At 49.2% G+C, this 15,308-nt stretch overlaps 1 protein-coding gene across 1 annotated transcript in view; it reads right to left on the bottom strand.

Annotated features, from left to right (window-relative positions):
- Positions 1 to 7,493: 7,493 nt before the first annotated feature.
- Positions 7,494 to 15,308, bottom strand: part of GRK4 (G protein-coupled receptor kinase 4) — a 316,373-nt gene continuing 308,558 nt past the window's right edge. The window contains exons 13-16 of the mRNA XM_075346835.1: positions 13,817 to 13,954; positions 11,119 to 11,256; positions 10,886 to 11,017; positions 7,494 to 8,099 (exon numbers count right to left, since the gene is read on the bottom strand). Coding sequence (XP_075202950.1) covers positions 8,046 to 8,099; positions 10,886 to 11,017; positions 11,119 to 11,256; positions 13,817 to 13,954 — 462 coding nt within the window. The 3' untranslated portion in view covers positions 7,494 to 8,045. The remainder of the gene's footprint in view (positions 8,100 to 10,885; positions 11,018 to 11,118; positions 11,257 to 13,816; positions 13,955 to 15,308) is intronic.

Below are 15,308 nucleotides of genomic sequence, written 5' to 3'. Positions count from 1 at the left end.
GCTGTCGTATAGTCTTACTACTGAAAGACAGCTTTTATGTAGCCCTACTAGCCAGGATCAGCTCTCTTACAGCCCTACTACCTAGAAACAGCTGTAGTGGAGGCCAAGTACCCAGGGGACAGCTCTTGTATAGACCTACTTCCCAGGGACAGGTCTCTTATAGCCCTTTTACGTAGGGACAGCGGTCCTAGAGCCCTTCTAACCAGGGACTGCTCTCGTATAGCCCTACTACCCAAGGACAGCTCTCTTATAGCCCTTCCAGCCAGGGACAGCTCTCTTATAGCCCTTCTACTCAGGGACAGCTGTCGTAGAGGCCTTCTACCCAGGGACAGCTGTCGAAGAAGCCTTCTACCCAGGGAAAGGTGTTGAAAAGGCCTTCTACCCAGGTACAGCTGTCGAAAAAGCCTTCTACCCAGGGACAGCTGTCGAAGAGGTCTTCTACCCAGGGACAGCTCTTATGTAACCGTACTAGCCTTGGATAGCTCTTGTATAGCCCAACTAGCCAGTGTGAGGTAGCGTGGTCGGCTGCGCAGCAGAAGACACGGGATCCAGGCATCAAGGTTCACAGCATCCGGTTTAATAGTCAAACAAAAGTCCATAACATTACACATGGGCCTCTCCGGCAGAGAACTCAGGGAGTTGTGTTCACTCCCTCACACACTAACCTCCCACGCCCATCTTTCTGTTTCCTTTTAACCCTGTAGGGAAACAGCATTAACCCCGGAGTGGAGTTACTTTCTATCATGGAGTGAGCACAGCCGGGGCGAGACGTACCGGCTGTCATAGATAATTCCGGTCACAGTCTCACATACCCCCCCCCTCAGTTCAAGCGAGCGGGGTTGAACTCCCGCCATCAAACACGAGCCGCGGGACAAGGCATCGGCGTTGCCCTGCAACCTACCGGCCCGGTGTTCAACCGTAAACCGGAAGTTCTGCAGAGAAAGGAACCACCGGGTAACCCGGGCATTCCGTTCCTTGGCGGACCTCATCCAGACCAGTGGAGAGTGATCCGTCACCAAGCGAAACTGCCGTCCCAGCAGGTAATAGCGTAGGGACTCCAAGGCCCACTTGATCGCCAGGCACTCCTTCTCCACTACGCTATAATTCCGCTCGGGAGGGGTGAGCTTCCTACTTAAGAAGGTGACGGGGTGTTCCTCCCCCTGAACCACCTGAGACAGCACTGCCCCCAGGCCGACCTCCGAGGCGTCAGTCTGTACTATGAACTCCTTCCGGAAATCAGGGTTTACAAGAACGGGCTGTCCGCACAGGACCCCTTTTAGGGCCCGGAAGGAGTCCTCGGCCTGCGAAGTCCAGCGCACCATGACGGACTTCTTGCCTTTGAGAAAGTCCGTCAAGGGGGCTGATAGTCCCGCAAAATCTTTTACAATCCTCCTGTAGTACCCCACGATACCCAGGAAGGCCCTAACCTGCTTCGTGGTCAGGGGTCTAGGCCACTTCTGGATCGCCTCAACCTTGTTAATTTGGGGCTTAATCACTCCTTGGCCTATCACGTAGCCCAAGTAGCGGGCTTCCGTGAGTCCCAACGCACATTTCTTGGGATTGGCTGTCAATCCGGCTGTTCGAAGCGCGTCCACCACCGCTTGTACCTGTTCCAAGTGGGTCTGCCACTCGGAGCTGTAAATGATGATGTCATCAAGGTACGCTGATGCATACGCCTGGTGGGGTTCCAGCACCAAGTCGTCCATCAACCTCTGGAACGTGGCCGGAGCGCCATGTAACCCAAAAGGCAAGACAACATAGTGGAAGAGACCCTCCGGCGTAACAAAGGCGGTTTTCTCCTTGGCGGACTCCGTCAGTGGCACCTGCCAGTACCCCTTGGTCAGGTCGAGCGTGGTAAAATATCGCGCCTGTCCCAGCCTATCAATCAGCTCATCCACCCGCGACATGGGGTAGAGATCGAACTTGGATATTTCGTTCAATCTAAAGTCATTGCAGAATCTTAAGGAGCCATCGGGTTTTGGTATTAGGACAATGGGACTAGCCCATTCACTCTGGGATTTTTCGATGACCCCCAGGCGTAGCATTGTCTTCACTTCCTCTGATATGGCTTGTCTTCGAGCCTCCGGTACGCGGTATGACTTCAGGCGAACCTTCAGGTGGGGCTCGGTGATAATGTCATGTCGTATCAGACTGGTCCTACCCGGCAACTCGGAGAAGACATCGGGGTTCTGCTGAACCAGCCGTCTGGCCTCTCGCCTCTGTTGCTTGGTGAGGGCTTCTCCAATCCTTACTTCCGGTTTGTCGTCTCCGGAGGTTGCTGGAGCCGGGTTTGAACGACCCGAAGAGGAGGGAGATGGGGAAAAATCAACCATCAGGCTTTCCCGTCCCTGCCATGGTTTTAATAGGTTGACATGGTATATTTGTTCAGGTTTCCGCCTACCGGGCTGCAATACTTTATAGTTGACCACCCCGACTCTTTCCTTTATCTCGTAGGGGCCTTGCCACTGAGCCAGGAATTTACTCTCCACCGTGGGGATCAATACCAACACCCGATCCCCGGGTTTAAAGGTCCGCATGGTGGCTTGTCTATTGTAGCGGCCGCTTTGCGCGGCCTGAGCCTCCTGTAAATGCTCCTTCACAATTGGCATGACCGCGCTTATGCGGTTCTGCATTCCTAAAATGTGTTCAATCACACTTTTATGGGGGGTGGGCTCTTGCTCCCATGTTTCCTTTGCCAGGTCCAACAATCCCCGGGGATGTCGCCCGTATAACAATTCAAAAGGCGAAAACCCCGTGGATGCCTGTGGCACCTCTCGTATGGCAAACATCAAATAGGGAAGCATCATATCCCAGTCTTTCCCATCTTTGGAGATCACCCTTTTTAGCATGGTTTTCAGGGTTTTATTGAATCGTTCTACTAACCCATCCGTCTGAGGATGATACACAGACGTACGCAACTGCTTGATCTGGAGTAGCCGGCATAGTTCTTTGGTCACTTTAGACATGAATGGGGTCCCCTGATCCGTAAGGATCTCCTTGGGCAACCCCACCCGGCAGAACACAGAAAACAACTCCCGAGCTATAAGCTTCGCCGCAGTATGTCTGAGAGGTATCGCCTCTGGATACCGGGTGGCATAGTCAACGATCACTAGGATGTGTTGGTGCCCTCGAGCAGACTTTACGAGGGGCCCCACCAGTTCCATCCCTATCCGTTCAAAAGGGACTTCTATAATGGGTAACGGCACCAACGGACTGCGAAAGTGGGCCAGTGGTGCGGTAAGCTGACACTCCGGGCAGGTTTCGCAGAACCGTTTTACCTCCCCAAAGACCCCGGGCCAATAGAACCTTTGCAATATTCGCTCCTGCGTTTTCTTGACCCCCAGGTGGCCACTCATCAGGTGTTTATGAGCCAAGTCGAGGACCCGCCGGCGATACGGCTGGGGCACCACCAACTGCTCTACCCCCACGCCCCGTATTTCATCTACCCGGTAGAGTAAATCCTGCTTAAGAGCGAAATGGGGGTACCTTACCTGGGCACCGGGCAGCTGTGCCACCCCGTCAATTACCATCACCCGATTCCGGGCATGTATTAATGTAGGGTCCTGGAGTTGGGCTGTCCCAAACGCATCCGGGGATGCCTCCAAGTCCGGGATGGGCTCGACCGTCTCAGCCTCTCCTGCCAATACCTCCAGGGGCGACCTATCGGGTTCACACTCTGTCCCTATCATGGGGACCCCTATGGCAGGCGTCCCGGATTCAGGATTGTAGGGCTCAGGTCCCGGACTGACCAATATCTGAGGGGACTTAGGAGGTCCCTTCCATAAAGTCCAAAAATAGGGCAGATCCCTTCCTAGGATCACGTCATAGGGAAGAGAGTTAATAAGTCCCACCTCATGTTGCACCTGACCGCAAGGTGCTGTGATGGTGACAATCCCCGTGGGATAGTCTCGGCGGTCCCCATGTATGCAAACCACCCCCACGGTACGTCCTGTGGCCTTTACTTTAGCCCTTAGAGTTGATCGCACAAGGTCACTAAGCTTCCGGAATCCAACAAGCCGGTAACCGGACATCCATTCACCTGTATTTGGCACAAGTGGGGCTCCGTCTCTGGGGAGACCAGGTCAGCGGTACACACCACCTGAGCATACATTGAACCCCGCCGGGTAACCCCACAATCCATGGGCTCCGTGGTGAGTGGACACTGGGCTTCCATATGTCCCACCCGCTGGCACCGCCAACATCTAATAGGGAAGGAAACCCCCTTGACGAGTTGTCGTTTGGGGTACATAACCTTCCGGACCTCAGGGACGGAGGGTACGGCCTCAGACTGGACAGTAGCGGATTCCCGCACCGGTGTCAGCGGTGGGTCCTTGACCCTAGGCTTGGAGGGGCCGGACAGACGGGCGGTACGCAAAGTCTCAGTGTCCCGTATCAAGTCCTGCGTAGCCACATGCCGCTCTACCAGGCCCACTAATTGATCCAGGGTACTGGGGTCGCCCTGTCCTACCCACCGTTGAATAGTGACGGGTAAGGTGCGCACAAATCGATCAACAACTACCCTTTCCACCATTTGCGCCGGGCTCAGAGTGTCAGGCTGCAACCACTTTTTTACGAGATGCAACAAGTCATAGGCCTGTGAGCGTACGGGTTTGGCTTCCTCATAGAACCACTGATTTACCCGCTGAGCCTGTACATAGGTATTCACCCCCAATCGAGCAAGTATTTCGGCTTTCAGGGTTGCATAGTCTATGGCGTCCTCGGTACAGAGGTCCAGGTACGCTTTTTGGGGCTCCCCCGTCAGATAGGGCGACAATACCTCAGCCCACTGGGGGGTCGGCAGCTTTTCCCGCTCGGCCACCCGCTCAAACACCGCCAGGAACGCTTCCACATCATCCCCCGGGGTCATCTTTTGCAACGCTTGTCTCACCGCTTTCCGGACGCTGCCGTCGTCACCCGATCCCGGGGTTGTTGCTGCCGGTCCGGCACGGATCGACTTGGCCAGGAGAACCATCTGTTCTTGGTGTCTTTGTTCCTGCGATTTCAAGGATTGGAGCAGGTGTGCATTGGTCTGTTGCTGCTGTGCATTAGCCTGAGCCAAATGCTTTAGTATGTCCTCCATAACGTCGCCGGGTTTGGGCTGTAGTATAGCCGCTTGAATCCAGGACATGTGCTACCGGGTCACCAGAAATGGAAGCTACACCTCACCGGGCTGGCATGCCCGCCGATTCTCCACCATATGTGAGGTAGCGTGGTCGGCTGCGCAGCAGAAGACACGGGATCCAGGCATCAAGGTTCACAGCATCCGGTTTAATAGTCAAACAAAAGTCCATAACATTACACATGGGCCTCTCCGGCAGAGAACTCAGGGAGTTGTGTTCACTCCCTCACACACTAACCTCCCACGCCCATCTTTCTGTTTCCTTTTAACCCTGTAGGGAAACCGCATTAACCCCGGAGTGGAGTTACTTTCTATCATGGAGTGAGCACAGCCGGGGCGAGACGTACCGGCCGTCATAGATAACCCCGGTCACAGTCTCACACCAGGGACAGCTCTCTTACAGCCCTTCTACCTAGAGACAGCTGTTATAGAACCCTAGTACCCAGCCCTAGTACCTGAATATTCCTATTACTCAGGGACAGCTGTCTTATAGCCTTTCTAACCAGGGACTGCTCTCGCATAGCCCTAGTACCCAAGGACAGCTCTCCTATAGCCCTTCTACCCAGGGACAGCTGTCGTAGAGGCCTTCTACCCAGGGACAGGTGTCGAAAAAGCCTTCTACCCAGGTACAGCTGTTATGGAACTGTACTAGCCGTAGACAGTTCTTGTATAGCCCTACTAGCCAGGGACAGCTTTCTTACAGCCCTTCTACTTAGAGACAGCTGTTATAGTACCCAGCCCTAGTAGCTGAATAGTCCTAGTACTCAGGGACAGCTGTCGTATAGCTCTATTACTCCATGACCGCTCTCGCATAGCCCTTCTACCCAAGGAGACCTCTTGTACAGCCCTAGTACTCAAGGACAGCTGTCATATAGACTTTCTACCCAGGGACAGCTCTTGTATAGCCCTTCTACCCAGTGACAGCTCTTGTATAGTCCTTCTACCCAGGGACAGCTGTTATAGAGGCCTGCTGCTCAGGTACAGTTATCTTAGAGGCCTTCTACCTAGGGACAGCTGTCCTATAGCCCTTCTAACCAGGGACTGCTCTCGTATAGCCCTACTACCCAAGCACAGCTCTCTTTTATAGCCCTTCTACCCAGGGACAGCTCTCTTATAAGCCCTTCTACCCAGGGACAGCTGTCGTAGAGGCCTTGTACCCAGGAACAGCTGTCGTAGAGGCCTTGTACCCAGGAACAGGTGTCGAAAAAGCCTTCTACCCAGGGACAGCTGTCAAATAGCCTTTCTAGCGAGAGACAGCTCTTATGCAGCGCTACTAGCCAGGGACAGCTCTATTACAGCCCTTCTACCTAGAAACAACTGTCGTAGAACCCTAGTACCCGAATAGTCGTAGTACTCAGGGACAGCTGTCGTATAGCCCTACTACTACTCCATGACAGCTCTCGCATAGCCCTTCCACCCAAAGACAGATCTTGTACAGCCCTTCTACCCAGGGACAGCTCTCGTACAGCCCTTATACCAAGGGACAGCTCTCATATAGCAATTCTATCAAGGGACAGCTCTCTTATAGCCCTTCTACCGAGGGAAAGCTCTCTTATAGCCCTTCTACCCAGGTACAGCTGTCGAAGAGGCCTTCTACCTAGGGACAGCTCTTGTATAGCCCTACTAGCCAGGGACAGCTCTCTTACAGCCCTTCTACCTAGAGACATCTCTAGTAGAACCCTAGTACCCAAATAGTCCTAGTACTCAGGGACAGCTCTCACATAGCCCTTCTACCCAGCTCTTGTATATCCCTAGTACCCAAGAACAGCTGTCATATAGACCTTCTACCCAAGGGCTGCTCTAGTACCGCCGTACTACCCATGGACAGCTCTCTTCTAGCACTTCTACCCAGGGACAGCTGTTATATAGTCCTACTACCAAAAAGCAGCTCCTGACAATCACAATAGTTCATACCCATATGAAAACAAAGAGAAGGAGTCCGATATCAAGATGCTGGGGGGGGGTCATACAAAAACAACATTAAATGATCTAGGCACAAGTAGTTGTAAACCTTTAACCATACTAATGCTGTGTTGGAAGCAGCTGTGGAAGGGGAATAGAAAAAAGTAAGACCTAGCATCACCTTAAACAGGTGCTCTGGGGTAAGCAGCTGTGGAAGGGACCAATATAGAGATATAAACAATATAGACCAGAAGAACACTATGAATGGTTGCAGGAACGTTTTGTTTTTTTCAAGTAATGGCCTCAGTTATCCCTATGGCCAATGTTCAGATACCAATGGTTCTAAAAAAAAAAATCTTATTTTAAATTTCCAAAAATGTAAAAAAATAAAAAGCACCTCTGAGTAAGTGGCACCAAAAATAGGTCCATGGAGTATCTCGCTCTGCAACGCGGACAACAATAAAACCATAAATAAAACAAAAATGGAAAGTTCTCCTTTAATCCAGAAATATAGCTCAGAACCATACAAACAGTATAGACAAGTCCTCGCAGCGCTGCTATCCATCCCCCGAGAAGCAGAGATTGGTATGTAACCCTTATTCACTGTGTATACCTATGTATGGCGGAGGTGGGGGGGGGCAGGCGACCCTCCCGATCGCACTGTATGCAGTTAATGCCGCCAACACAGACGACTGTGGCTTTAAATACTTTCAGTCATTCAAGATAACAGGGTGTGTGCATATACCGGGATATTATCCGTATAATTAATACACATATGCACACGCAGACACACTATATGCATTGGAGTGGTACGAATATGGCCTTCTCGTTATTTTTTTCTTGTACAATACACTTTGTGAAAATATACATCTTAACAGAATTCAAGTAGAAATGTACAAAATCTGTAAACTCATACAGAATTCTTTGTTTAATTTATAATACACCTTTACAGTTCATAGATACAATAAAATATTTGCAGTTTTAACGCTCTAGGATTTGATTTTTTTGGCTATTGGACAGTGGTTCATGGTCTGGAGGCCTCTTCGTCATCATCACTGTAGGAGGATTTAAAGCAGACCTAGGAGAGGGGAAAAAAGAAGAAACGTTAGAGGCACAGCTCCACACAACGGCCACATTCTGGAAGAAATCAGATTTAGGCTAACGTTTATGTCCCCCCTTTACATCACACTTACAGGAGCTTTTCTGGCTTCCCATTCTACAACAATGTGCGTTATATGGAGTTGATCACCTTCCCACAATCTCCTCCTTTTACAAGTATAATAGCTCCCACTATTCTGGTATAAAACTTTCTACAAGATTGTGAGAATTTTTGGTCCTTCACCAGAAAAGTATTTGTCAAGTCAGACGCTAATGTTAGAGAAAAGGCCAAGATCACAATCTCAGTTTTAGTTCAGCTCAAAGGTGATTCTTGGGTTCTTTGCGGCCGGTCATGTTCTTCCACCAAACTCCCCCAACCATGACGTCTCTTTGTACCTTGTGCATTGGGCACAGTCATGGGCAACAGAAAAGGGACTTCCCAAAACGGTTTCCAGAAAGGTCAACCCCTTTAAGATTTCCACTTCAACAGAACTGAACAGCCGAGGCTGAACATTGAAAATATGCCTCATAGGATTATGCCTCCTCCACCAAACTGTGGCAGTCAGGCAGGTAAAGTTCTTCTGATATTCACCAAACCCAGACTCGTCCATCAGATGCAGATAGAGCGGTGTGATCCGTCACTGCACAGAACACCTTTCCTCCAGAGTCCGGTGGTGGCGGCTTTACACCGCTCCATCCGACGCTCGGCATTGTGCTTGGTGATGTACAGCTGCAGCTGCTCGGCCATGAAGTGTTGCGTTGATGTTACAGAGGGAATCTAGACTCCACAGTTATGGAGTCAGCAAAGTGGCGGTGACTTTTCTGCCCTCTGCTCCTCACTCTGCTCTGCTCACCACCGCTCTGTAATGTTACATGGTCTCCACTTCATAGAATGGTAGAGTTGGAAGGGACCTCAAGGGCCATCAGGTCCAACCCCCTGCGAGTTCAGGCTTTCCTAAATCATCCCAGCTATATGTTTATCAAATACTTCGTAGCTGAGTTGCTGCTGTTACTTCCATTTCTAAATAATATCACTCACAGGGGATGAGGAAGATTTTGGGGGAAGAAATGTCACAACTGGACTTTTTACACCAGCGGCTTCTATTACAGGACTGCACTGGTATCAGTGAGTTCTGCACCACCGGCCGTTTTGTCACTTATTAGGAAAGGCAGATGGCACAGTTGAGGGACTGTGGTTTCTTCAACTCCTTAATAATATAAGTCACAGTGGATGATCAAATATTTAGGAAAGAAAAAATGTCACCAAGTGACTTGGAATTAAATCTCAGCCACAAAGTGGTTCGTCAGAGCAGTACTGGTGAGTGCATGGTGCGTATCAATTACCCATCCCGCGGGATTTCTCACTACAAAGTCTCTATTGCCTCTGGAGGTGACACACGTACCTATGATAATATTTTGCAATTACCAATTGTCGGCTGGAGTGGTGGAAGCTTCTCTAGTCTGATTGATGAATTTAGAACTCAAGTCTAGACCTTAACCCCATCTAATACTTTTGGGATAAAATGAAAAATGCAAAACAGATCTTCTTGTCCACAATTAATGCTCGATTTCTCACAATGGCTTAATAGCTACAAAGTCCCATCAACAAACTCCAATGTTGTACGGAAAGACTTCCCAGCTGAGTAAAGGCCGGTACAGGGGCCTGACTCCATACTAACACTCATTGTTTTGGAATGGGGTGTCCAACAAGCTGACACCTCAGGTGGACAGGAGTCCTCACACCTTTACTTGCCATCAATGAATGGAAACATTCTTTACATGAAGAGGCCGAAACCATTTCTGGACACTGGCCACTCTCACGGCTGTAGGCCTCTGATATACTAACTCAAAAATATTTCCAGAATCCGTCCTTTCCTCAACTCGCAATCTACAAAAATGCTAGTGCATGCCCTCAATCTCCCGCCTTGATTACTGCAACATCCTCCTCTGTGGCCTCCCTGCTAACACGCTCGCCCCTCTCCAGTCCATCCTTAATTCTGCTGCCCGACTGATCCACCTCTCTCCTCAATACCACCCCGCTTCTCCTCTCTGCAAGTCCCTCCATTGGCTCACAATCTTCCACCCTATCAAATTCAACCTACTAACACTGACCTACAAAGCAGTGCATAATCTGTCTCCTCCATATTTCTCTGAACTAATCTCCCACTAGACTCCAACACGTAACCTCCGGTCCTCCCAAGATCTCCTTCTCTCCTCCTCTCTCCTCCGCTCCTCATGCAACCGACTCCAAGACTTCTCTCGAGCATCCCCAGTCTTCTGGAACTCACTGCCTCAACACGTCAGACTATCTGCTACCCTTGCAAGCTTCAAATGGAACCTGAAAACCCATCTGTTCAGAAATGCCTATAATCTACAATGACCTCACTGCTTCACTACTGTGCGGAGCTACTGCCCGACCCCCGTGCGGAGCTGCTGCCCGACCCCCGTGCGGAGCTGCTGCCCAATCTACACCCCACCCCACCTACTGTCTTCCCTCTGTACTAGTCTGTCTACTGTAACTTGTATATGTGTTCTGTATGTAACCCCTTCTCATGTACAGCACCATGGAATCAATGGTGCTCTATAAATAAATAATAATAATAATAATATATTAAGCTGTGCATAGCTAGGACAGGAGTTTCTATTCACTGGCAGCAAGCAGAGATCCTGAAAGTGATTTGGAAGTCACACAACAATCTATATTAACGTGCGCAGGACAACGTGGAATTCTAGTATTTTTTTGCTCTTGCGTATAACGAGTCTCACCCCTCTTCTGAACAATCGATGGAAGAAGCTTCTCTTTGGTCTAATGTTCTGTTTGCTCACATCCAGGTCTGGCGACAAGCAGCCGTCCGTCTCATAAACATTGATGTCTTTGAAGCACTCTGTTTCAATCATCTACAAGAAGGAGGAGGAAATCCAATTGTTAATTGATGGTGCAGAATGCCAAAACTCTCTGGCCAAGCGGTGCAACAAACAATCACCGAAAAGCAACTTACCTCCTGCTGCCATGGAATGGAGACGCTGCCCGTCACAAACTTGGAGTAGAAATCATCATCTGTGGTGTCCAGGTTCACTCCCTTCACTGTGGAGAACTGTTCAATATCCAGCACGTCCTTACAATATACAGCACGCGGCTGCAAGACAGATATAAAATGGGAAGATTGATAGGTTTCTTAAAAGAACAATCCTGGCAAAACTGTTGAGAGAGACCACCTCCCCCATTAACAGAGGACACTAATTTTGTAGTGTCATGCACTAAGTCTTTAAGTCCTTCACCAGTCATAACAAATTAATAATTACTAGTGATGAGCGGGCACTTCCATGCTCGGGTGTTTGCTACTCGTAACTAGTGATGAGCGAGCACTACCATGCTCAGGTGCTCTGTACTCGTAACTAGTGATGAGCGAGCACTACCATGCTCAGGTGCTCTGTACTCGTAACTAGTGATGAGCGAGCACTACCATGCTCAGGTGCTCTGTACTCGTAACTAGTGATGAGCGAGCACTACCATGCTCGGGTGCTCTGTACTCGTAACTAGTGATGAGCGGACACTACCATGCTCAGGTGCTCAGTACTCGTAACTAGTGATGAGCGGGCACTACCATGCTCGGGTGCTCTGTACTCGTAACTAGTGATGAGCGGACACTACCATGCTCAGGTGCTCAGTACTGGTAACTAGTGATGAGCGGGCACTACCATGCTCGGGTGCTCTGTACTCGTAACTAGTGATGAGCGGGCACTACCATGCTCGGGTGCTCAGTACTCGTAACTAGTGATGAGCGGGCACTACCATGCTCAGGTGCTCTGTACTGGTAACTAGTGATGAGCGGGCACTACCATGCTCAGGTGCTCAGTACTCGTAACTAGTGATGAGCGGGCACTACCATGCTCGGGTGCTCTGTACTGGTAACTAGTGATGAGCGGACACTACCATGCTCGGGTGCTCTGTACTGGTAACTAGTGATGAGTGAGCACTACCATGCTCGGGTGCTCTGTACGCGTAACTAGTGATGAGCGGGCACTACCATGCTCGGGTGCTCTGTACTCGTAACTAGTGATGAGTGGGCACTACCATGCTCGGGTGCTCTGTACTCGTAACTAGTGATGAGCGGGCACTACCATGCTCGGGTGCTCAGTACTCGTAACTAGTGATGAGCGGGCACTACCATGCTCGGGTGCTCTGTACTCGTAACTAGTGATGAGCGGGCACTACCATGCTCGGGTGCTCTGTACTCGTAACTAGTGATGAGTGAGCACTACCATGCTCGGGTGCTCTGTACTCGTAACTAGTGATGAGTGAGCACTAGCACGCTCAGTACACGTAACTAGTGATGAGCGGGCACTACCATGCTCGAGTGCTCTGTACTAGTAACTAGTGATAACCAAGCACTACCATTCTCAGGTGCTCAGTACTCGTAACTAATGATGAGCGGGCACTACCATGCTCAGGTGCTCGGTACTTGTAACTAGTGATGAGTGAGCACTACCATGCTCGGGTGCTCAATACTCGTAACTAGTGATGAGCGGGCACTACCATGATTGTCTGCTTGGTATTTGTGACTAGTGATGAGCGAGCACTACCATGCTCGGGTGCTCTGTACTCGTAACTAGTGATGAGCGAGCACTACCATGCTCGGGTGCTTGGTTCTCTTAATTAGTGATGAGTGAGCACTACCATGCTCAGGTGCTGATAATGAGCAGTGGGACGCTCGGATGGGCGCACCTCGAGTATAATGTAAGTCACTGGGAACTTGAGTATTTCTACAGAAGATTTCCCGGAAAAAATGCTCCAGTCCCCATTGACTTACATTATACTCGAGTTGTGCCCATCCGAGCGTCCCACTGCTCGTTATGAGCACCTGAGCATGGTAGTGCTCGCTCATCACTAGTTACGAGTACAGAGCACCTGAGCATGGTAGTGCCCGCTCATCACTAGTTAAGAGTACAGAGCCCCCGAGCATGGTAGTGCTCGCTCATCACTAGTTACCAGTACCGAGCACGTGAGCATGGTAGTGCCCGCTCATCACTAGTTACCAGTACCGAGCACGTGAGCATGGTAGTGCCCGCTCATCACTAGTTACCAGTACCGAGCACGTGAGCATGGTAGTGCCCGCTCATCACTACTAATGACAATAATCCTTGAATCGTTTCCTGACATCCTCTGTGAGAGGAGCTGAATGCCCCGGGCTCAGGAGCGGAGTTCTCTCTGTAAGCAGTGTATACCAGCTGTAATTGACATTCAGGCTCCTGCTACAACATCTAAAATGGAGTGAAGCTCAATCTGTACTATGTAACCGCTTAGATGAAGCGGTAAACAGTGATTACTGTATGTAAGCGGTTAGATAGACCCTTCTATCTGACCCCCAAAAATGAAGAAATGCAGTTTGTCACCTTGCTTCCCATAAATATGCACTAATAAAAAAAATGTAAGTATTTTTATTAAAAACAGCAGTGTCAGGAAGGGGGTCACCATTATCAGTAACCAGTACGGTAGTGGGGGGTCGGGTGGGACAGAGACCGAGGAGCTGATGGACTGAACCTTACTGAAGGCAGCTCCATATACTGCAGCCTGGGAGAGATGACCGCCAAACTCTGAAATTGCTATCAATATCATGTTATATGTAAAATTGAAAAAAAATGGTTGTGGAAATTAAAAAACAAAACAAAAAAAAAAACAAAAAACAAACTACTCACATCAGGAACAAATGGAGGCTCCAGCATATTGGCTTCCAGCCGTTTGAAGTTGACGTTCCTGAAGATCTGATGCTGTTTCACTCCCGCGGCTCCTTCTCCTTTGCAGCCAAGCCGCTGTTTGGGATCCTTTGTGAGTAACTAGATGGAGGAAAAAAAAAACATTCTGTAATCGCTAAAATACACGGACATGAGTCATCATTTTTCCAACTTTTACCCTGATTAAGAACTTGTAAAAAGTTGTATAAAGTATCAGTGAGACTGGAGCAGTGACGCTGGAGGACCCAAGTCCTTACACGACGGTGGAGATCAGTTACCGGAAGGGCTCAGAAGACAATTCTAATGTTTATCGATGCAAAAATGTATTCGTCTTTACAATAAAAAGTTAAGAAAACCTATTTTCATAGAAGGGGGTCTCCTTCAGAAAGGACAGCAGGGTCTCACACTCTGGGGGACCGGGCACATAGGTGCATTTGACACTTCACGGCAGTAATGCTTCATTTCACCTGCGGAGGCGCTGCAGAGAAATTGTCTACTTTTTGCCAGGTTCCAATATCACAGAGTGTCCTAGCCTTGGGATATGTCCCCATTGTCTGGGCCCTCAGAATCATTTGCTCCAAAGGAGCCAATGCATTTATGTCTAACTTTGAAATTCATGGCTCCAATTTATCATTTAATTTTATTTTTTTTTATTTTTTTTTTTTTTAACTTTTAGGTGTTCTTTATGCTTGCACCAAATTCACTATGGCTGTGGGGCTACTTTTATGCCATTTTTTTTTTCATTTCTTAAAATTTCTTTAGGCTTACTCAACAACATGGCCATGGGTTTAATTATCCAGAAGTTTTCGACTAATTATTTGGGACTTTTTGAAAGGTCCTCAAATCTTGTACTCCGGTATATTAACCTACCGAGTTTTTCATTTTGAGGTCACTTCAACGTTTTGGGCCCGGGGGTTTCTTAAGTTGTTTGGGGTTTTTTTTTAACCATTTTTGTCAGATTTCTGTGCACTTCTTCGTAGTTATTGGCAGCCATTTTTGTTGTTTTAATGCTATTCGTGTGTTTTTTGCACTCATTTCAAGCCTTTTTTTCCCACTCCAATCAAGGAAAGAAAAAGACAAGCAAACAGTTTAAAGGGAACCTGTCATCAGAAATTTTGCTTTAAACCTAAAACTTTCCCCCTCTGCAGCTCCTGGGCTGCATTCTAGCAGGTTCCTGTACTTTTTGTGGCCCCTTTTAAACCAAATTAAATACTTTATAAACTTGTACCTTTTGCTATGTAAATTTTGTAAATCGTCCATGGGGGCGGGCTCTCTGCTGACCGTTGCTGTTCCTCCAGCAGATTTACGCCGCCCCCCAACGCTGAATTTCATATCTCAGGACGCCGCCCCTGGGCGCCCGTGGTCCCGCGCATGCGCTGTGCGACTGTAGTGGGACTGTGCACGTGTGACCGCTGGTGACGTTTTGCGCAGGCACGAGGTTATGGGCGGCGCTGTG

Source organism: Anomaloglossus baeobatrachus, chromosome 1 (genome assembly GCF_048569485.1).
Source record: "Anomaloglossus baeobatrachus isolate aAnoBae1 chromosome 1, aAnoBae1.hap1, whole genome shotgun sequence".
NCBI lineage: Eukaryota > Metazoa > Chordata > Amphibia > Anura > Aromobatidae > Anomaloglossus > Anomaloglossus baeobatrachus.
Note: the sequence above shows the minus strand (reverse complement) of the source record. Positions and strands in the feature narration are given on the sequence as shown.